The sequence below is a fragment of the Trichosurus vulpecula genome, chromosome 9 (genome assembly GCF_011100635.1).
Source record: "Trichosurus vulpecula isolate mTriVul1 chromosome 9, mTriVul1.pri, whole genome shotgun sequence".
NCBI classification, from domain to species: Eukaryota; Metazoa; Chordata; class Mammalia; order Diprotodontia; family Phalangeridae; genus Trichosurus; species Trichosurus vulpecula.
This window is the reverse complement of record NC_050581.1, coordinates 115,859,351-115,882,147: the sequence shown is the minus strand read 5'-3', so window position 1 is coordinate 115,882,147 and position 22,797 is coordinate 115,859,351. Positions and strand designations below refer to the sequence as shown.

The following is a 22,797-nucleotide window of genomic DNA, read 5'->3' as shown; positions in this document are numbered from 1 at the left end:
CACTCGTGTGCCATAGTGCCTACTATGTGCCAGGCACAACAATGAGCATTTCACAAACATTATCTCATTTGGCTCTCACACCTACCTCTCACCTGGGAGACAGGTGCTATTTTTATCCCCATTTCTACAGTTGAGGAAACTGAGACAAAGGGAGGTGAAGGGAGTTACCGAAAGTGACTCCCCTAGCAGGTGCCTGAGTCTAGATTTGAATTCAGGTCATCCTGACTGCAGGCTACGAGGACTAGCCACTATGCTCAAGAAGTGTTGGAGTCAATTTATTGATGGCCTACTACATGCTCATCCCTGGGCTCAGGGCACAGTTCTATCCTATAGAAAAAAGGACACAGAATGGTCATCTGCTGACTGAAGAGTGCTGCCTGATCCCAGTGCTGCTGATGTGCTATGAGTCAGAGATCCTGGGTTGAAACCTCAGCTCTGCTGTGTATTACATGAAGCATCAAAATTGCTAGATGAGCAATCAGTGCACAAGGATTTCAATTTTGGCTCTATCCCTATCTGAAAGCCTTTGGGCAAATCACTTAATCCCTCAGTTTTCTCATCTGCAAAATGAGGAGGATTACTGCCCTCTAAGAAACCTTCTGCTATAGATCTATGATCCTAACATCTCAAACAAAAGTCTGATATCCAAGATATTGGAAATTGATGCAAATATATGACTAAGAGCCACTACCCCCAAAAAAGTGGTTAAGGGATACGAACAAATCATTTTCAAAGGAAAACTGTAAACTATCACAATTATATTTTTAAAGTGCTATAAATCACTATTAGAAACATGCAAATGAAAACAACTCTGGGGCTTCACTCTATACCCATTAAATAGCAAAAAGAATTTTTAAAAATCCAGATATACTTCAACTGTTTCATAAAACAATATGGAAATACATTCTAAAAGTTACCAAACCAGTCATAACCCTCTGAACCAGCATTCCCACTACCCTACGGATACTACCAAAGAGATCAAAGACAAAAGGAAAGATCCCATATTTTCACAATATTAGGGTTGCATTTTCTGTGAAAGCACAAAATTTTGGGGTGGAAGGACAAGTTGTGGTACAGGCATATTATGTCACATTATTGACAGTAGAGGGGAAAAAAAGAAATACAAGGAATTTTTGAAAATGTGGAAAGACATTCTAACAAATGAAGACAATAGTCATTAGAGGAGAAAACAGAAAAAAATCATAAAATTCCCTGGGGTGCAGGATAGGGGAAGAGGCCCCAATAATACAAAGGATCACAGCTTGAGGACTTGGGAGGGACCCCAAGAGTCATCTATGGCAGTCCCTTCCTTTTACAGAGAAAGAGCCTTGCACTCAGAGACATGAGGTGAGTGGCCCAAGAGGCCACAGGGCTGAGTCCTGAACCTAGGATCTCTAACTCAAATCAGTGGTCTCTGCCCATCCCCAAGCTGCCTCTAACCATGTTATGAGTGGAACCACACGGTGGAGAGCTGTGTGGCCATACACATCACCCTAAATCAATACTCTCCACAGCTGCATGTAGGCCGTACTTCAGATATTTGCAAAACGCTTTACAGGTGTCAACTCAATCGATCCTCAAATACTCCTGATGAGTTTGGGCTATTATTACTTATGAGAAAACTGAGGCTCAGAGGCAAAGTGACCAGCCCACGGCCCTGGAGATAGGCCCAACTACAGCTCCCTCCTGACTCCAAATCCTGGGACACCAAACCTGCTGCATTCTGTTTCTACTTCCTACTTAGGTGTCTGTGGGCCAATCACTGGCTCCTGAGCTTCAGTCTCCTAAATGAGGGGCTAGATTAGACAGCCTCAAAGGTCCCTTCTAGTACTACTAAAACTAGGTTAATCTGATCTTTTGATCCAATAAATTAAAAACTGAACTTCATCCTAAACAATACCATGGAAATGACCTATCTGTACAGAAATATTTACAACTTCTCTATTTGTAATACTAAAAACTTAGAAACAACTTAAATGTACTAAGCAGGTAGTGGCAGAATAAGTTATCATAGTGCATTATGGAATAGAATATTAAAGTGTAATAAAATGATACATATGAAGCAGACAAGGAAACATAGATCTATATTAAGGGATGCAAAGCAAAAACGGCAAAATCATTAGAGTAGTTCTGAATTCACACATCTCTCTCTATAGAGATATTTATTTACTGGCATATACTGTATATTTATACCTACACCTGTGATTTCATTGAGATAGGAAGCTCCTTGGTGAAGAAGCTTTCTCTACCAGTGCAGATCAGCAATTATTCTACAACTTCTTTGGTGTGAGAGAGCTGTGCAGGGCACTGAAGAGTTAAAAGTCTTGACAAGGCCACAGTCAGTATGTGTCAGGCTCTACATCCCTGATGGCCTTACACTCAACCCTAACCCTGGACACCACCTGAGTCAAGGCTTTTTTCCTAACTCCAATGTCAGCTCCATTAGGCTTATATTTGTGTGTCTCTCATGGGCAAATAGAGAGGACCAAAAATATCTGAATTTGACATGGATTTTCAAAAAGACACCCGACACATTTTTGGATTGTTAATGAAATCAATTCTACTTTGTTAAATGCAAAGGGTTGCATGAACAGTTTTATGCCTAATTTTACACCCACATTTATTTATTTGTCTTTCTTGCTGGTTAAGTTTATGAGGGGCAGCAAGGCATTGTGGATGTACACAGCTGGTTTTTGAGTCCACCTACTGAATGGGGCAGCATGGACAAACCACAATCTCTCAGTGCCACAGGAAACTCTCTAACACTCTGAACAAAGGTATTAATTTGTATTAAAACAGTTTCCTAATTGGGAGTTCTTTATGTGAATAAAATCGCATCTGATACAGAAAAATAAAAAATTCACTAACTGAATAAATGTGAAGACATAAAAGAATAAGAAAAGAAGAGTCCTCTCTCACTTACCTGTACAGGTGCTTTTCCCATCTTCTATGTTCAGAGGTTTCTGATGACTCAGACTCCACGGTTTTTCCTCTCTCTGGGCGATCACGGTAGGTTTTGAAAATGGAAATCCTGCTTGTGGAGAAGAAAATGGGGCTGAATAATGAGTTGAGTCATAGATATCCATTTAAGCCTTAAATCTGGAAAGAACATAGAGAGAAGGCAAATAAATGCCCAGAGAAAGCAAGGGGGAGGTATACAACCCATAGGCAGGGCACTTGAAAACCAAGAAAACTGAGGCAGAATCCAATGATTTAGAACCAGATTCAAAATTAGCTTTTTAAATTCTCTCCTTCCTAGTTAGGTAAGAAAAATCAATAGTAAAGTATTTGAGGAGTCTAGGGCTTAGAAAAGCTGACAAAGGGTACCCTAATGAGGCCTTTAGGAAGGAAGCAGGCTAGAGAATATTAGGCCATCTATGTATAAAGCAAAGCTTGCAAAGGATCAATATACTTTTACCTTCAGAAAGCTTTAATAATTTCCTGGGACATTACTTCTCTATGGACCTGAAAAGCTTTGAAAATACAGTTTTAGAACTTTCTGATTCCTATTAACTCTTGAAATGATTAACAGAAACTCTATTTAGCAAGAGGCATGAAGCAACAAAACCCCCCAAGTAAAGATTTTAAAGTGAGCCAACAGAATCATTACCCAGTGATACTACATCCCGGTAATTCTCCAGCATCAAATCTCGAAAGAATCTCTGAGCAGCTGCGGAACTCTTCCATTCCTTCTTGGCGAAGTCCACTGACACATCCTCAAATGTCACCAAATCCTGAAACAATAAGTTCTTCATGTTCTAAGTATGATTTCAGGGCCCAACTACTTGCTAATGGCCTACATCACCAGGGAAGAGGGAGAGGGTATGTAGCACAACTGCTGGTGGACATTCTAAGTGGGTATAGAAGAGATAATACATAGAAGATCGGGCTCATGTAGAGTTATTCAGCAAGAGGGGTCTGGGCACTTACAGAAGGCAACTGGACTCCTGACAGACACCTGAATGGGCCATTTGTGAGCAGGCCAAGTCAAAGAATGATAGAAGCTAAAAGGAACAAATATACTTCATTATGTGTCAAATAAATGAGCTCTTATTATTCTACTAGCCTGTAGCTGACAGAAAGGTAAGGACTCGGTCTCATGTCAACTTTGTATCTCCTTGAATACCTAAGACAGTGCCTTGTAGACAGCTGGCAATTAATAAATGCTGGTTAAACTGAATTTCATTTTTTGAAGACTGGGTCTCCCTATCTCACCCACACCTGGAAGTATATCAACCATTCATGGGTCCTTTCCTAATACTGATCAGGGCACAAGCTGAAACCTGCTGTTTTTCTGCCCTGAACAAATTTACCCGCCTCAGACACTCTGGTGGTCCTGTTTCTGGTGGCTCTCCATATTGGTGACAGACAGTGAACACACTTGCTCTGCCTTAGCCCTACTGCAACTCAAGACTCCCAAACTCAACAGATCCATCAGCCTTGGCCTCCCCAGAAGCAAGGACTAGAGGGGTGCAACACCTCACCAGGCTTAAACTGAATATCATAAAGTGAATGGTTCACCCAGGTAACGGGCTTATCAGGACTCCTCTTTAATTCCTTCCTACCAATCCCCATGGCAAACTGCCATGAAAACTTCATTTTCTGGAGGCAGATGCAAATTTTTATTCTTAAATTCATAGAATTCTAGTTTTTTTTAAAAACATTTTCACATCAATTATGTCATTCTGCCCTCACAGCAATCCTGTGAGTGGAGGTAAGGCATATGAAAAGGTTGTAAATTTTGCTGTGAGAATCAATTAATGCTTCTACATCTGAAGACTGCAAAGTGGAACATGCCCTTGTGGCAGGAGAAGACTTACTGACTAGCCAAGTCACCAGGAGCAATTCTGACCCTCAGTTACCTCATCCACAAAATGCAAGAAGTCAACACTCACAACTACCTTGCTTACACTTACAAGTTTGTCATGAGGAAAGCACTTTGCAAACCTTAAAATGCTGGAGAGTGTGACATTATTAAACCTCTACATAAATGTCAACTCTCCTGACCATTCCCTAGCCCTGTGGGCCATGGGGCACCTGAGGAAGCCGAGGCCCAGGGAAATGATGGGACTTACCGAGGGCCCAAGTATAGGAGCAATGTCAGGAGAGACACTCTATCTCCACATTCTCCAGGTTTCTGGCCCAGTGACCTTCCCACTCTGGGTCAAACAGTTCCCTTGGAACCTGGTTAGGTAGATCTGACTGTGACCCTTCCTCTCTGCTAGGCCTACACGCTGGACTTCTGGTGTCACACAACAACAATCTGGTCTCAGCCCTACACTGTAATTTAATTCAAAGTATATCAACGAGCAATTTTTTCAGTGCCTGCCTTATGGAAGAAACCAGCTCTGCTCCAACCATTGTACAACCTAGCTGCCTTTTATGATCTCGGGCCATGATGACACCAAACTATAACCAAGTACTCTAAGGTCAGCCATCAAACAAGCTCTGAATTGATCATATTTCGTTGTTACAAGTATATGTGTGTGTGCTTGTTTATCTCATCTCTTCTCTACCACATATTTACTATATAATCAAATATAAACAAACTAACACCTTGTTCTTACCCTGTTCTCTGGATCTAGTTGCTCCCTGGAACCTTGCTCCAATCACATTACTGTGTATGTCTGGTGGTGCAGTGTGGATTGAGCGCCAGGCCTGGAGTCAGAAAGACTTCAGTTCAAATATTGCCTCAGACACTTACTAGCTGCGTGAACCCGGGCAAGCCACATAATCTTATTTGCCTAGGTTTCCTCATCTGTAAAATGAACTGGAGAAGGAAATGACAAACCACTCTAGTATCTCTGCCAAGAAAAGCCCAAATGGGGTCACAAAGAGTCAGAACGACTGAAAACGACTGAACAAGATATATGTTTGGGAAAAACTTTTGCAAATAAAAAATGAGTGCGCATGTTTCTGACAAAAAAGGGGGACAAAGGAAGGGACATTTCCCTGGCTCTGAAATAAACTAACTCTAATTGGACAACTGGGCAATATTAAAAAACTGTTTTTAATGTTTTAACAAATCTTTGCATTGGCAAGTTAAGAATGTATTACATATTGCTTTTCTAGAATAAAAAGAAATCTTGAGGAGTCAAGAGAATCTGGTTTTCAGCAATAATGTGGCCCAGTGAACATTGTTCTTTAACGAGGAAGACCTACTTTCACATTTCCCTTCTGACATTCACTTCATCTCTTTGAACATCAGTTTCTTGGTCAGCAAAATAGGGACAATTCCTCAGTAACTATCTTCACTGAATCACTAACATCACACAATCTAAGAACTGCAAGGGACCTTGGCAGTAATCAAGCTTGACACATATAAGAAAGGAAACCCAACAACAACATACCCAACAAGGGGTCATCCAGCCTCTGCCTCTGTTCCCCTTTGGGACAGCCAATTGTTAGGAGATTTTTCCTAACACCGAGCTTCCCCACCACCGTCCATGGTTCTACCCTCGGGGTCTGGACAGGAAAAGTCTGATGCCTTCTCTACTATAACTCTTCAAATACCTGAAGATGGCTATAGAGTCCTAAGATCACAGCTCTGGGGATGGGAGAGACACTCTTCAATGATGATAATAATGATGGCTAATAATGGTCTGCCCTGGACCAATTCACCCCTCCTGGGGAGGCCCTCCTACTGACCCTCTGCTGCTCTGGGCTCACTGCCCTTCTCTGGAAACTACCCAGATTATCAACAGCCTTCTTAAACTGTAGCACCCAAACCTGAACCCAAGAGTGGAGATGAAGTCTGATGGAGGCCAGAATCCAGGGGACTGTCAGCTCTCTATTGCTGAAGGCTAGGCCTCTTCTAACCAAGCCCACATTTCTGGCTGTCACGTCACACTGCTGACTTCTATAGAGCATCAAGTCTACTCAAATCCATATCTCTTCTTCAGAACAACTTCTATGTCTCCCTGACCTTGTATTTTTGAAATCTGACATCTGTATTCAAGTGCAAGACTTTCCATGGATCCCTACTGAGTTACTGATTCAGCCCAATGTTCCAGCCTGTCATGATCTTTCTGGATCCTAACTCTGCCATTCAGTGTCACCCTATCCTTCTTAGCTTTTCTACCATCAGCAAACATGATAAGTCTCCCAAAGCTGTATCTAAGTCATTAATTAAAATGTCAAAGGGCACTGGGTCACTTGCTGGGGTATTCACTGGAGACCTCCTGCCACAAAGACAATCGAACTACGACCAACTAGTCTGAGGCCAGTCATTTCACCAGCTCTCAAATGATCAAATTGTATTATCATCTACCACTGCTAGGTGCTGTATTCAGCAGGAAGAAGAAGCCCCTTAAGTGCTGGCATTATTCAAATCACACTGCATATTTCCACTGGGCTAGAAATAATTACCATATTTTACATAATCATAATATCTAATAGTGCATATTAAATCCATGAGAACACTTCAGGGGATTTATTATTCTTGCTGACCCAGGCCTAGCCACAAACATCAGTCCTCTCCACAAGAATAGGATGAGGTAGTCATCAAAAGCTTTAGGTAAAATGGAGCTCAGATATGCACAGCACATCCTTATCTAATAGTTTTTGTAATCTGATCAAAAAAGGAAAAGAGCTTAGTCTAGCATGATTCTGTGCTGGATAAAGCCATGCTAGCTAGCTCTCCTGACATGACTACTTTTCTTTGTAGATGTCTGCCAATGATCAGGATTTAAGGATTCATTCTAGAATTTTCCCAGGAATCAAAGTCAAGCTCATTGACCTATAGTTTGCAGTCTGTTGTCTTCCCTTTTGAAAGATGAGGACATTTGCCCCTCTCCAAACTTGTGGTATGGCTCCCATTGTCCCATGATCTTTCAAATATTACTGATAGTGGCTCAGCAATCACACCTGCCAGTTCTTTCAGTGTCCAAGGACATAGTTCATCTCATCAAAGGCAACTGGGCATTTTCTTACTGCCTCCTCACTTATCTTGGGCATCAACTCTTTGTCAACCATTTTTGTTTCCTTGTGTCTAGTGCAAAGGTCATTCTTCTTGACGGAGAAAACAAGAGAAATAAGAATGAAGCAGCGATATGTCTCCCTGTTATCAGCCCAACCCAAACAAATGTCCTGTCCCTTCTCTGATCCTTTCCCCCCATATAAACTGAAACTGAGGCTCAAATGAGCCAAGGTTCATAAACCACTTTCCAAACCTTAAAGTGCTACGTAATGGTCAGATGTTATCATTAGTCCTAGTTTTAGTCACTAATGAGTTAGTGACCCACCTCTCAGTTACTTCTAGAAAGTAGAGGTAATACACTACTCCTGTCCACCTCACAGTATTTTGGTGAGAAGAATATTAGAGTCTAAATAGGTAACATGTTTATAGTACATCAAGCCTTACCATTCACTATGCTCATGAGTCATAATCTTTCTGAGCCTTGGTTTCCTTGTCTGTGGCATGAAAGGCTTGCAATAGAGAATCCTTAAAATTCCTCCTAGCTACAAGTCCTGAGAGGTGGGGAGAACAAGATTATTGCCATTTTACAGATCAAAAACCGGAGGCTCAGAGACATTAAGGGACTTATTAAGGATTAACAGCTAGTAACTGTTGATAGCACAGAGAAGGACCCAAATGTTTTTAATTGATATCACAATTCTTTTCAAAATACCACATTGTCTTCTATGAAAATAAATTCCTAGGCAAATGTAAGGTGGCAATACCATCTATTGTCTTCAAGACTTGTCATGAACACAGAGGCAAAGACATCCATTTTCAGACAGATTGTGAAATCTCCTACTTTGGAAGTTCCCACATCTAAGCTAAACTGGCTCTATGATGCTTCTGTAGCTAGGAGTCTAGAAATGTCAGCTACTACAACAATCATTTCCTACACATAATAACTATTGCTTATATTATAATGAGTTTTAGACACTTACTATTTTGATCCTTACATCAAGAGCACAAAGTACTGTAAAAAAAAGTATTACTCTCATTTTAAAATGAGAGGAAATGACTAATGTTTCTTACCTTGTCAATGGGGGTGGGGGGTAAGGATGAAGGGAGGGACAAAACTGGGAACAGAAAATAAAGTTTTAAAAAATTAACAATAACTAAATGTTTACAAATGTAATTATAAAATATTTAACAAAATATATAAAAATACAATACCACACAAATAGATGGGTAAATGAAAGGAAAATCAGCTGTATCTTGCTCAAGGATACACAGCTAAGTGACACAGCTGGGTCTCAACGTTAAGTTTTATGAGTAACCCATGCAGCTGGTCCAGGAAACCTGAAGGCAAAATGTCTCCAAGCCATGGTTACTGAGGGCTCCTGTTTCTAAGTTAGTTCCACCTGCTGAGAAATTCGATCTGGACTACCCCCTAACTCTGCCATGAATGGTTCTACTTCTCACCTTCTGTGCTGGTCCATTAAAATGTCTCTGGAAGTCCTCCACCATGGCCACTGCCTCCTCTCCACTTTCTGGACGATGCAACTGCACCCAGGTGCGCATCTCCCCAGGCAGGATGGTGATGAACTGCTCCAGCACCAGCAGCTCCATGATCTGCATCTTTGTGTTCATGTCTGGCCTCAACCACCTTCCACAAAGGTCACGCAGTTGACTCAGGGCCTCCTGTGGCCCAGAGGTATCATGGTAACACAGCTGCCGAAAGTGTTGCCTAAAGATATCACAGCTCATCTGGCTGTCCTGCTGCAGGCTTGATCCTGGTCCCCGGGATTTGTCCCTCTTCTTCTGGACACCCAAGAGCTTAGGGGCCAGACACCTGGCTTTCCTCACCTCTGCAGTCATCACAGCCTCTTACCAGAACCTGGCTGCAGCTGAAACTCAATCAGCCAAAGTCCCTGACTATACTTCTAGTCTCAGAACTTTGCCTTGTATATCTCAGGCCTGGGATGACGTCACCTACAGAGATATGAGAAATCACTGTTAACACAGAGGAATAACCAAGTGACAGAGAGTTCAGGTCCAGACCAAAAAAGTCATCTTCACTGGAAGGAAAATAATATTTCCCATAAGATCATAGATTTAGTTCTTGCAACACTATTTAATCTAACTCCCCTGTTTTACAGATAAGAAAACTGAGGTGCAGAGATTATGTGACCAGCCCTTATAATGAATGGCAGGAAGGGTCTGAGACAGGATATGATCCCAATCTTCTTAGCTCCAAGACCAGTTAGTTCTCTCTCCACTCAGCCATGCTGACTCTCACAATGCTCATTCCTTACAAAAGGACAGTGCTGCTACCTAGCCTCTGCCAATGGGTAATCCACTTGCCTTGCAAAAGCAAATCTTTCTTTCAACATTATTCAGTGTCTCAACTGTATTCACTTAATTACCAGAGAACCATGTAACAGATTCTTACAAAATATACTATATATGGGGTAGGGGAATTAATCAAGGGAGTTCAATTTGATAAGTTTATCTCTTCCCTTAGAGTGCAGGCATGCCCATTGGTAACTTGATAAGAGGACAGAGAACAGTTCGTGATTGAGTTTGACTACCTCAGTGTTTATGATAGAAGAAAGAAATGCTAGGCACAGCATGACCTGAAAACCTGGGGACCTGAAATATCTGGGGAAAAGATATTTCAAAGGGTTTAGAAGCTAGGTAACATTTCATGGACTAAAACTCTATATGAGAAGTCTTCTTGAGAATACAAATTTGAAGACATAAGAAGCAATTTGAAGGAAGAAAAACAGGAGTTACCTACAGAGATTGATGTGGCTATAAGGTAAACTCACCAACCACCTTAGATTTTTATTCACTTATTTTTTAATTTTTCCCCACTAATAGTATTTCATTTTTTTTCCAATAACATGTAAAGATATTTTTCAACATTCATTTTTATAAGGTTTTGAGTTTAAATTTTTTCTTCCTCCCTTCTCCCCTCTGTCTCTCTCTTCCCCGCTGTCCAAGATGGCAAGCAATATGATATAGGTTATACATGTACAATCATATTAAGGTTGGTCTTTAAGAGAAAAAAAAAGAAAGAAAACCAAAATGTCTCTGGCTGTCACTGATTGGCCAATAATAGGTCCCCAGCCAAGCCCTACTTGGTCAGTGTTTCTGTTTTGGCCGGAAACCCCTCAGGGTCTTCCCCTCCCAGATCAATTTTTTTTTAAGAGGCCATTCTTTGCCTCATTTTTTATCATGCCTTAATCACTGAATAAGCCAGGCCTCAGTGAAACTAAGACCAGCTAAAGACCTCAGCTTAAAAAGGCCATGGTCTCCCAGGGCATCTTCAGCCTTCTCCACTTGTCCTGATTGATATATGGCCACTGGACTCAGATGGGTCTGGAGGAGAAACTGAGTCTGGTGACTTTGCACAGCCCTCCCTCACTTAAATCCAATTCACTTGCATGTTATGGCATCACCTCCCTGATTTCATGATCCTCCTGAAGGACAAACAGCAGCAACAATCATATTAAAACACATTTCCACACTAGGCATGTTATGAAAGAAGAATCAGAACAAAATAGAAAAACAAGAAAGAAAAAAAAAACTACAGGCCAGTAATTCTTGGAAACAATTCTAGAACACTTCATTGAAGACCTGGTTGGCTTCATCAAGGACAGACCATCCCAGACTAACTTCACTATCTTTTTTGACAGGGCGACTGAACTAGTAGATTGGGGGAACATCGAAGGGTATGTATAGTTTACGTAGATGCTAACAAAGCTTTTGGGAGTGTCTCATACTGTGCTTAACCAAAAGACTGAGAGATGTAGGCTAGATGTCAGTACAATCAGATTAATACAGGGCTGAAAGGTTGGTGGTTCCCCAATGTCAACTTGGTAGGTCTACAGAGAACTGCCCCAAGGACTCATGCCTAGTTCTGTGCAGTATGACATTTTAAGCCATCCATGACTTGGATAAAGGCATGGGTGGCATGTTCCTCTGCTTTGCAAATCAAAGTTGGTTATCTCAACATTGGGAGAGATCCCTAGCACCCTGGATGACTGTACATGTCACACTTGTGTTTTGGGGGAGGCTGGAGGTGTGGAGGACTGTATCTACTCTCCTCCTCTCCCTTCCCCTACTCCCAGGAACTCACAAGGGCTGACTTGGGGCAGAAGTACAAAGGCAATGCATGTGTTTCCCCCACTATTCACCTGGCTCAACAGAAGAATTTTTGAGTGCGGACTTTCCCTGCCTAAACTGTGGAGCAGCAGAAATAATATTTCCCATAGAAGAATTGTGCTTGCCCACTCTGCTCAAGAGATTTCATGAGCAATGTTCTCTGAACCCACCATTTAGCATAAGGCAGAAAGGATTTCAGTTTCCTGGGCAGCATTACAAAAGAATCCGGCCTTTTAGACAGAGAAGAGAGATTCTTTGGGCAATAGCAGTCTTGCAGGTTGCCTAGTTCAAGAGTTCAGAAGGCTAGCCTTCCAGAGAAGGGCAGGAAGCTTCTGAGCAATATACCCCTTGGAAAAAAACGAAAGAATTGTTCACATGGCCCCTGAAGTCAGAGGTACAAGAAGAGAAAAGGACATGTAGCTGTAACAGGGGAAAGGGAAAGGTAAAAAAGATCCAGATGTCTGTGTGTGTGTGTGTGTGTGTGTGTGTGTGTGTGTATGTATGTATGTATGTATGTGTGTGTGTGTGTGTATAGACAGAGGGCACAGGGTGAGTTGAATATGAAGCGATGATATCTAAAAAAATAAAATCAAATTAAGGGATAAGAGAGGAATACAGTGAGAGAGAAAGGGAGAGATAGAAAAAGCGGTTCTGTAGGAAGGGAAGGGGGCCAGGTGAGCAGGAATGAGTAAATCTTGCTCTCATCAGATTTGACCTGAGGAGGGAATACCATACACACTCAATTGGGTATCTTACCCCACAGGAAAGAAGGAGGAAAAAGATAAAAAAGGGGGGACGATAGAAGGGAGGGCAGACGGGGGGAGGAGGTAATAAAAAACAAACATTTTCGAAAAGGGACAGGGTCAAAGGAGAAAATTCAATAAAGGAGGATAGGTTAGGAAGGAGCAAAACATAGTTAATCTTTCACAACATGAGTTTTGCGGAAGGGTTTTACATAATGATACTCATGTGGCCTATGTTGCTTTCCTTCTTAGGGAGGGTGGGCGGGGAGGGGAGAGGGGAGAGAATTTGAAACTCAAAGTTTTAAAAACAGACAGTCAAAAAAAAGTTTTTGCATGCAACTAGGAAATAAGATACACAGGCAGTGGGGCGTAGAAATTTATCTTGTCCTACAAGAGGAGGGAAAGGGGGGTGGGAGGGGAGTGGGGTGACAGATGGGAGGGCTGACTGGGGAACGGGGCAACCAGAATATACACCATCTTGGAGTGGGCGGGAGGGTAGAAATGGGGAGAAAATTCATAATTCAAACTCTTGTGAAACTCAATGCTGAAAACTAAATATATTAAATAAATAAATAAATAAATGAAGAAGATCCAGATCTTGTCACCTCCACTATTACAATGAGCTGACAGTAGCAGGGGATGCTAACAGCCCCATGTGTTTCCCTTCGCTAAGAGTCCAAGGTCTCAGAATAGTACCACAAAGGTGGATGTATGGGTTCCTGGGATGTTAAAGAGGAACTCCTGAGAATGCCTGTTCAGCAGCCCCAACTATTTGTCTTTTGGAGGGAAATCTAAACTAGTAGTGTCAGCCTACAACAGAAATGGATCCCTGCAGCCACACATTGACTTAGAAAACAACAAACTAACATTATCTATATTGACACCACTGGCTAAACCACACATCTGCACTACAAATCTAGGAACCACTAGGTAGATCTCCATGGGAGAAAGGGATTTCAGTCTAATGTCAAGGATGACCTGATGGCAGCCCCAAGTTCAGTTCCTTTGCAAGAGCTTAGCCTCTGAGCTTCTGTGAAGTGCCTCATGGTTTTCTGTCCCCGTCTAAGGCCTCCTGAGTCCTTTACAGCTTTTGCATTTTCAGTGGAACGTGAACTTGTACCTAGAATGCTTATACAGGAAATGGCAATAACTTCCAGTCTATACATGGATTGCTGCCTCTAAACCTGGAACAAGAATTTTCCCACTGTCCTTTTTTTTTTTTTTTTTTTTACCCCTAGGCTCACCTCTTGCTTCTTATATTTTGAAATCAAATAGTAAAAAGTAAAAAATACATTCTTTCTCATAAGTATTCCAAGCTCGATGGGAATGATTTTATTTTTCCCCAGACTAGGCTTTATTCTGCTCAGGTAGTTATCCAACACACTTTTTATATCATACTTTAATTGGCCACTTTTAAAGACAGATGGGTTACCAGACATGATGAGAACCTTGGACTAAGATTCAGAAGACCTAGGTTCCAATTCTCAACTTATCGAATAGGATTTTGAATAAATTACATCACTTTTCTGACTCTGTTTCCCTATTTGTAAAAGGGAGATAGTAACTAAGAGAAGTCCTCTCATACCAGAAATCATGTGTCACATTTACGTGGTGATTAACAGCTCATCAAATGCTTTCCTTATGGCTCTGTAGAGTAGATCCCCACTTTAAATACGAGAAAATGGACTCAGAGAGGTTAAGCAGTGTTTGTCCACGGACACACAGCTAAGTATTAAACCTGGACTCAAACCCACTTCTGACTCTAAGTCCCATGCTCCTTCCACAACAAGATGTTGCTGATCCAAAGTGCTACATTTCTAAAAATCATGTGTAGTAGATATTCACCAATGTAAATTACACACCAAGGTTCCAGAAGAGGCTGCTCCTCACATCCTACAGTTACCTGCTTCCTTGGCCTGGGAAATTCTCTGGCCAATACATCCAAAACAAAAACCTTGCCCATCCTTTAAAGATCAGCTCCTCCTGCTCTTCACTTCTCTGTTTCAGTTACTGGTATCTCTATCTTCCCAATCACTGCAAACTTTAGACATCTTCAACCAATCACTCTCACCTTCCATATCCAATCAGTTAACAATTCCTGTTGAATTTACCTCTGCAAAGACTCTAGCATTCTAACATCCAACCTGTCAGTCTCAACATTCTCCCCCAAAGTCTGATCTGCTCTGATTATTTTGATCCCTTGCTCAAAAACCTTCCCTGACTCCATACCACCTGCAATATAAAAGATCAAATTCCTTCTCTGGCAGCCAAGGTCCTTCATAATTTGACATTAACCTGAGTGTACCATGTGTATTCTCACCTCCCTGCCTTTGCTCAAAGGTCTATCTTCTTGAAATGTCCTTTACCACTTATTCCCCACTCTCTTCCCCAGTTACTGCCTTGATCCTTTATCTCAGAACCTAAGTACTATCTATCTGGCTGTGCCATGTGCCATGAACTGAACAGGAACACTGGCTGCTGTCCCCTCATGTCAGAATGTGAGCTCCTTGAGAGTAAGGACTGTCTCAATTTTCTATTTGTATTCCTAGTGCTTAGGATAGAATAAGAGTTAATTAAATGCTTTTCCATTCCATTCCCAGGCCACCACAACCCAAGTCCACCACTATGCTTCAAAATGAATTTCAAATGCTACTTCTTCCCTGAGGGTTTCCCAGTTCACTCCAGGAGGAAATTATCTCTACCACTTCTAGATTCTCATCATACCCCACAGTCTCCTCTGGCTATGACATTCTGCCCTTTTACATTTATGTGTGTACAAAGCTTAAGTCCCCCGGAAAATTTAAGTTCTCTGAAGCAGAAACCTGTCATCTCCTCTTCCTCTTCTTCATCACAGCCTACCAGTTACTTGCAATGAGTTCCCCTAGGTAGTCTAAATATTTGGGGGATCCAGGTTCAGGGAACTCAACAACACCCACAACTAAGAATTCAAAACTAGGACCTTTCTCTCTCCATGTATCTTCCTTGTCACTTCGATCTTTGAAGAAAATGTTATTTATCTGCATTTGTCTTTCCTTTCTTGTTTTTAATTATTTAAAAATTTCTTTACCTAGGACACTGCCACAGAGGCTTAAAGCTTGGTGATCTCAGAAACACATCTTTCTGGCTCTACAGCCCAAGAAATCCATTAAATGGTCCCCTCCAGTACAGACTTTATAAAATTGTTCAAGTCTCTCCCCACTTCAACCCTTCCTTCATTCAGCTGTCAAATTCATCTTCCCAAAGTGCAGGGAGGCTGGAGATATCCGTAAAGGAAACAGAGAAGTCAAGAAAAGGAGGGGCTGACTTTACAGGGATGATGACCTAACCACATCACCCCTGCACTCAATAAACTCCAGTGGCTTCCTATCAACTGGTCTGACATTCATTCAAAGTCCTTCACAACCTGGCCCCCCCCTACCTTTCCAGTCTTCTTCTACTCTACCCCCTTCCAGGTCTCCTTGCTGTTCCTCTCCTTGAACAAGTCAACCCCGGATTCCAGGCATTTTCTTTTCAAAATACATTCATGATTTATTTTTAACATTCACTCTGCGAGCAATTTTGAGTTCTGAATTCTCTTCCTCTCTCCTGCCCCTCCCTCACCCACTGAGAAATTCCAGGCATTTCCGATGGCTGTTCCCCTAGTCTATTCCTCCTGCTCATCTCCACTTCCTGGTGGTTTCCTGAAAGTCCCAGCTAAAATCCCATCTTGGAGAAGCCTTTCCTAATCTCCTTCCACGAGGGTGACTTCCCCCTCAATGCATCCTGTGTATCATACTTGTTGATACTGAGTTGTCTCTCCCATTAGACCGTGAGCTCCTGGAACGCAGCTTTTTGCCTTTCTTTGAATCCCACAGTGCGTGGCGCACAGTTAGCGTTTAATAAATGCCGACTTATGTAAAGGTACTTTTGACCAGTAAAAATTCTAAGCGCTGACGTCACGTGAAATCGAGTTCAAGGTTTAGAAAGCACATTACAGAGACTTCCTCTGACACGCACAAAGGGCGGGAGGCAGCGTGAAGGACAACGTCGGTTTCTGGGGCCCCGGGTGGAACGAGTGACAACGGGGTAAAGGGGGGGAAGTCGAGCCCTCGGCACCCTGCCCAAGCCCGCCTATACCCAAAGTCCTCAAGGACGTAGATGGTGTGGGGGTGGAGTGGAGCTAGAGTGGCTCCTCCCGGCAGCCCCTGCGGTGGCTCCTCCCCCGCCCTCCTTTGGTTCCTCCCCACCCAACTCCATAGGGAGGAGGGGGGGAGGGAATGATTCGACCCGACCTTTGAAGGCCAGGACGGAAGCCAGCCAGGCGCCGCGGACGCCCCCTCACCGGAGCCTGCCCCCTTCCCTGAACCCGGGCCCAACTCACAAGGAACAGCGATTGAGCGACCTCCAGGGTTCCGACGGGGAGAGAGAGGAAAGGGCAGGGCACAAGACAGAAGACCTCTGCCATTCACGGAAGGATAAAAAGAACAATGGCTGACCGGAAGTGGGTGCGGTCATCGCCTGGCTCTACAGCAGCTTCCGGTTGCGCTCTAGGAGCCCCGGAGGTGTCGCGTCTCGTTTGCATTTTGACTGGGAAAGGGGAAGGAAGGAAGGAAGGGGGAAGCAGCCTAGGGGTGGACTCAGGGTCAGAATACCGGGTTTGGACTCACCGAACCTCTTTCTAATCTACGGCGCTCTCCCCTGAGCCTCAGTTTCCTCGTCCTTGACTTGGGAGGGGGTAGGACCAGATGTTCAACCAGATCCTTTAAAGCAGCCAGCGTCCTATTTAACATCGGAAATCTGGAAACAAATGCTAGGTGCAGGGTCAGGGGCAGGATGACTACGTAAAGGTGTTCAAAGTCAGGGGAACCTGCAGTTACGTAATGTGACATTGCCAGGAAGGGGGAGGCAAAAGCTCCCAGCAGGTTTTTGCATGGAAGTTTCTGTCACCAGTCTCGGTCCCAGAGTCCTAGGAGAAAAAGGAGATTATTTCACTTCCAGCTTCTCCTGCACACATGCAGCTTCCTTTTGCAGCTCTCCTAAAGGCGGGGTTGTTAATCTTTTAGTGTCGTAGAACCCTTTGGCATCCTGATGGCACCTAGGGCCCCTTTCCCAGAGTCATGTTTTAAAATGTGTAAAATTAAATACACGGGACTACAAAAGAAGGCAGTTATGTTGAAATATAGCTATCGAAATATTTAAAAAGAAAATAAGCAAATTCACAGATTTCAGATTAAAAACCCTTTATATTAGAATGTTTCAGAGGCAGCTGTAGGAAGCCTAGGATAGAAGTTAGCCTCTCGGTATTTCCATGTGTTGGCACTGCATTTTCCCCAACCTCGGGCAAGTGATGAAGTCAGATGCCAGTTATTTTCTCCCTCCCCTTGTTAGGTATCAGCACAGTCTTTTAGAACCTTGAATGACTGAGAAATGTTCTGCCACTGATCCAAAAAGATCAAGACCCTCACTCCTGTCTCTCATGGGAGCCCCAATCCTCTTCTCATTCTGCACTAAAGAGATGCCTCTTTAGAATCTAAACATTTACCAAAATGCAAAGTAAAACAGGTGCCTATTGTGTGTGTATCAAGAAGCCATGGCAGTATGGAGAAAGGTAATCATACACAGATAGGCACAGAGTGACTAAAGTGCTTGCCTTCTCTGTCTAAAGAGGCCCTCAGGCCTGTATCCATGCATGCACAGACCTGGGTCAGTACTACCCTCTAAAGAGAGAAGCAATCAGCCTCTTTCTGGAGCTCTCTGGCTCTTTACATTCCCACCCCGGAACCCTAGAGAAAATCACTTAAAATTAGCTTTTGCTGATGTCCAAGGTCTCCCCAAAAAGTAGAAAGGTTCTCAGTGTACAGTGTAGATCAGGTGTAAGACATTTATTTCCTCCACACAAAAGAAATGCTTGACACAGACTCATAAGGGCCCGCTGACAAAAATTACAAAGTTATAGTAGTAACATAACAGCTCTCACCAAACCTCATCTGAGTACTGTGTTCAGTCATGGGTGCCATGATTTAAGATTGTTGATAAGTTAGAAAGTGTACAGAGGAGGGCTATCAGGATTTTGAAGGGCCTTGAGTCTGTGTTATATGAAGATTAGTTGAAGGAACTAGGTAATGTGTAGCATGGAGAAGATGTGACTCAGAGGGAACATGATAGCTGTCTTCAAGTATTTGAAGGGCTGTCATATGGAGGAACTAGTCTTACTTTTTGGCTCTAGAGGGCAGAACCAAAAGCAACAGGTAGAAGTTGCAAAGAAGTAAATTTAGGTTTGATGTCAAGAAAAACTTTCTCCCAGTTAGAGCTGTCCAAAAGTGGAATGGGCTGTCTGGAAAGGTTTTGGGTTCCCTCTCCCTCCTCTTGGAAGCCTTAAAGTAAAGGCTGAATGACTACTTGTTGGGGATATCATAACAGAAGTTCTTTTTGTATATGGGTTGGATCAGATGGCCACTGAAGTGCTTTATAACTCTCAGATTCTACGATCACCACCATTATACTCTCTTAGGAGGGTGATGCTTAAAACATCAAAACATGAAGTATTTTGTTGAATAGGCATTACATAACACTCTTCACTCTGTACTATTTCCTTCAGCTAGGCTAGGACTTGGAGTTCTCCTCCTGACAGTCATCTTTCCTCCAGGAATCACTCTATTAGTGATTAGTGAGTGGCTGGAAACCCACCACCCAACCCCCAATGACCAGTGCAAATGGCACCAACAGAGGGATCAAAGAGCTCCATACCTCTTGAATTTACAAAGCTGTCTCTAAGGTTGGAAATGATCATCTCAGAATCACCTAAGCATAAGAAGGAAACATGAAGAAGAGGTAGCTAGCTAAGGCTCTGCAATCTAGCCTTAAGCTCACCTAGGCCAGCATATGTTCTCTCTTTTATGACCAAGCATTACAAAAATTAGAGTTTGACAGTAGAGGCTAGGGTCATTCACTTTAAGGTTTACTGAGTAGGCCTTAAAGTTCTTGGCTTAGTGGCAGGCCCTCTCTGATACAACTTTGACACAGCCAGCCCCTTGTGCCCAAAGGAACACTCAAGGTGTTGTATCATCTCAAAGTGCCATGCCTTTCTACTGAGCCAGAACATCTATGGCCCAATGGAGGGGGCCCAGTTCCAAATATGCCCCATGGTCTAGCCAGAACCTTTGAGGTTAGGGATTTCCTTTGATTACACCCATTGTTTAGTTGTTTTTGGTTGTTTTCCACTGTGACCCTATTTGGGTTTGTTTGTTTTTTTTAGCTAGCTGTGTAACCTTGGGCAGAGAGGTTGGGGATTGGGCTCTCAGTGCTATTTTGCCCCTTCCTCCAGCCCCACCAGGGCAGCATCCTAGATTCCTATAGATACTAGTCTATAATCCCCTTCCTGTATTCTTCCCTCCACCACCTACCTCAAACCCACCTCTGACTCATGTTCCCTGACCACAAGTGTTGCTCGTACCTGTTTGCCTCCATGTCCTCCATATATGTACGACTGGGGAATATTTTTATCAGTTATTTTGCTATGCTGTTTAATCAAATGTCTTTTGCTTTGAACTAACAAGTCTTTTCAATAGCTTACTAAAGGAAGACAAGGAAAGTAGAAGAGTAGCTGTGTGGCACATTGGACCTGTTGAAATCCAGCCTTAGATTATTACTGGTTGTGTGAACCTGGGTAAGTCACTTAACTTCAATTTCCCCATCTCTAAAATGAAAAGAATACTATCAGTAACCTCCCAGGGTTGTTATAAGAATCAAATGAGATAATATTTGTAAAGCACTTGGTGCTACATAAATGTCAGTAATTATTATTATTATTTTGTTTGTTTTTGGCAGGGTATTTGGGATTAAGTGACTTGCCCAAGGTCACACAGCTAGTACATGTGTCAAGTGTGGGAGGCTGGATTTGAACTCAGGTCCTCCTGACTCCAGGGCTGGCACTCTACTCACTGCACCACCTAGCTGCCCCAAATGTCAGTTATAATTAATATTATTAAAGCTGTACTAAGACTTTTGGGACACCCTGTATTATCTTCACAGCTGAAAGAAAAATGATGAATATAATTTTTAGTATAATGAATATGTTAATTCATAATGGTTAATATAAAATGGTGAAAATGAGTATATTATTTACAGCAAAAAAGGATGAACATGATACACATAAAATTATGAGAATGATTACTATATTATTTGTAGCCAAAAGAAAATGGTGAATATAATCATATTAATACGATATAATCAGATATAATGAACAAATAGGATGATTTGTAATGAATATAAAATAATGGTTAAAATAATAATATCTTATTTATAGCTGACACAAAAATTTTAACTATTATAATTGAATGCAGCAGCTAAGGTGGCACAGTGGATAGAGCACCCCTGCTTGGGAGTCTAGAAGACTCATCTTCCTGAGTTCAAATTTGGTCTCAGACACTAGTTGTGTGACTCCTGGAACAACCCTGTTTGCCTCGGTTTCTTCATCTGTAAAATATGCTGGAAAAGGAAATGGCAAACCACTCCAGTATCTTTGCCAAGAAAATCCAAAATGGGGTCAGGAAGAGTCACACACAACTTAAAACGACTTAACAATAACAATTGAATATAATGAATAGATGAATAGAATGTATAATGAGGAATATAAAAAGAAATGAAAATGATAATGAATATATTATTTGTGACTTTAAAAAAATGACGAATAATTGAATATAATGAATGGATTTCATTCATAATGCTGAATATAAAATGATGAAAATAATGAACATTATAGCTAAAAGAAAAATGATGGATATAATTGAATACGATATAATGAATGGATATAATTCATAATGATGAACATAAAATGGTGAAATAATGAATATATTATTTATAGCTGAAAGAAAAATAATTAATAGAATGAAACATAATAAATGTAATAATGAATATAAAATGATGAAAATAATAACGAATATATTGTACTGACAGATGTGAATGAGTATAATAAAACGAATATATTAATTCATAATGATCACTATTAAAATGATGAAAATAACGATATAGCTGAAAAACAATGAATAATTGACTATGATGAATGAAAGTAATAGTTCACAATGATGAACATAAAAATGGCTGATTTCTAGCTGAATGAACCCTGATGAGCATAATTGCACATTATGTGTTACCAGAAGCTGAATAATTAACAAGGCTGGCAGCGCCGACACCCTGTGGCTCCGCCCCCTAGAGTGGGCACCCCACCGGCAAGGCCTGCTTGGGTTGCCCCTCCCCCTCCGTTCGCCCCAGGGGATCGCGGGGAATCCCCGCCAGCTGGGCGGCTAGGGGAGAAGAGGTCCTCGGGCGTTCCTAGGGTGCAGCCGGAAGAGGCCTGCGCGCCCCCGGCTGCGCTTCCGGCCTGCCCGTTGTACACAGAGGGCGGGCGGGCGGGGGGCTCCCTGCCTCTGCTCCACGGGAGCTCGCAGCTGGTGAGTATCCAGGTATCAGGCCCTGGGCACGACGGGGGCGGGACGGCCCGCGTGGGGTGTCCTAACCCGAAGGCGAGGTCAGGCGGCTCCCTCCTTCAACCCTGGGGCGACAGCTGGGCCGTGGCGGAGGGGCGCTGGGGAGCCTAGGTGACCGGAGGGGAGGGGTTCTGGGAGGAGCTATTCCCCCCTCCCTCCCTCATCCGCGAGGTCCTGAATCACTGCCTCACCTCCCCCAATCCTATTTGTTCGGGGTCACTTCCCCCACCCCGCCAAATTGTGCATAAGAATAATAACTATAATTCTCTTTTCTCTCGGATTCTAAAGTTTCCCCCAGCGACCCTCGGCTTGGTGATGCAAGAATCTAAATTTTTCATTTGAGGCAACTGAGGCTGGAGGGTGAATTGACCGGCCGACCCCTGGTCTCTTTTAACTCTCCGGCCGGAGCTCTGTCCTCTGCCACAACTGACCACCTTTCCTCCCTGGGCACTTCCAAGCGTCGTAGTCCCACCCCGACGCCCCTTCCAAGCAGTGGCCCGGACGCCAAAGGCCACCCCTGTTC

The 22,797-nt window shown here is 42.7% G+C and overlaps 1 protein-coding gene across 1 annotated transcript in view; it reads right to left on the bottom strand.

Moving 5' to 3' along the window:
* The window catches only part of LOC118832219 (zinc finger protein 420-like), a 40,733-nt gene extending 23,477 nt beyond the window's left edge, over positions 1-17,256 (bottom strand). Inside the window, exons 1-4 of the mRNA XM_036739620.1 lie at positions 17,171-17,256; positions 9,380-9,889; positions 3,611-3,734; positions 2,924-3,034 (exon numbers count right to left, since the gene is read on the bottom strand). Of these exons, the coding sequence (XP_036595515.1) occupies positions 2,924-3,034; positions 3,611-3,734; positions 9,380-9,775 (631 nt within the window). The 5' untranslated portion in view covers positions 9,776-9,889; positions 17,171-17,256. The remainder of the gene's footprint in view (positions 1-2,923; positions 3,035-3,610; positions 3,735-9,379; positions 9,890-17,170) is intronic.
* Between the last annotated feature and the right edge of the window lie 5,541 nt (positions 17,257-22,797).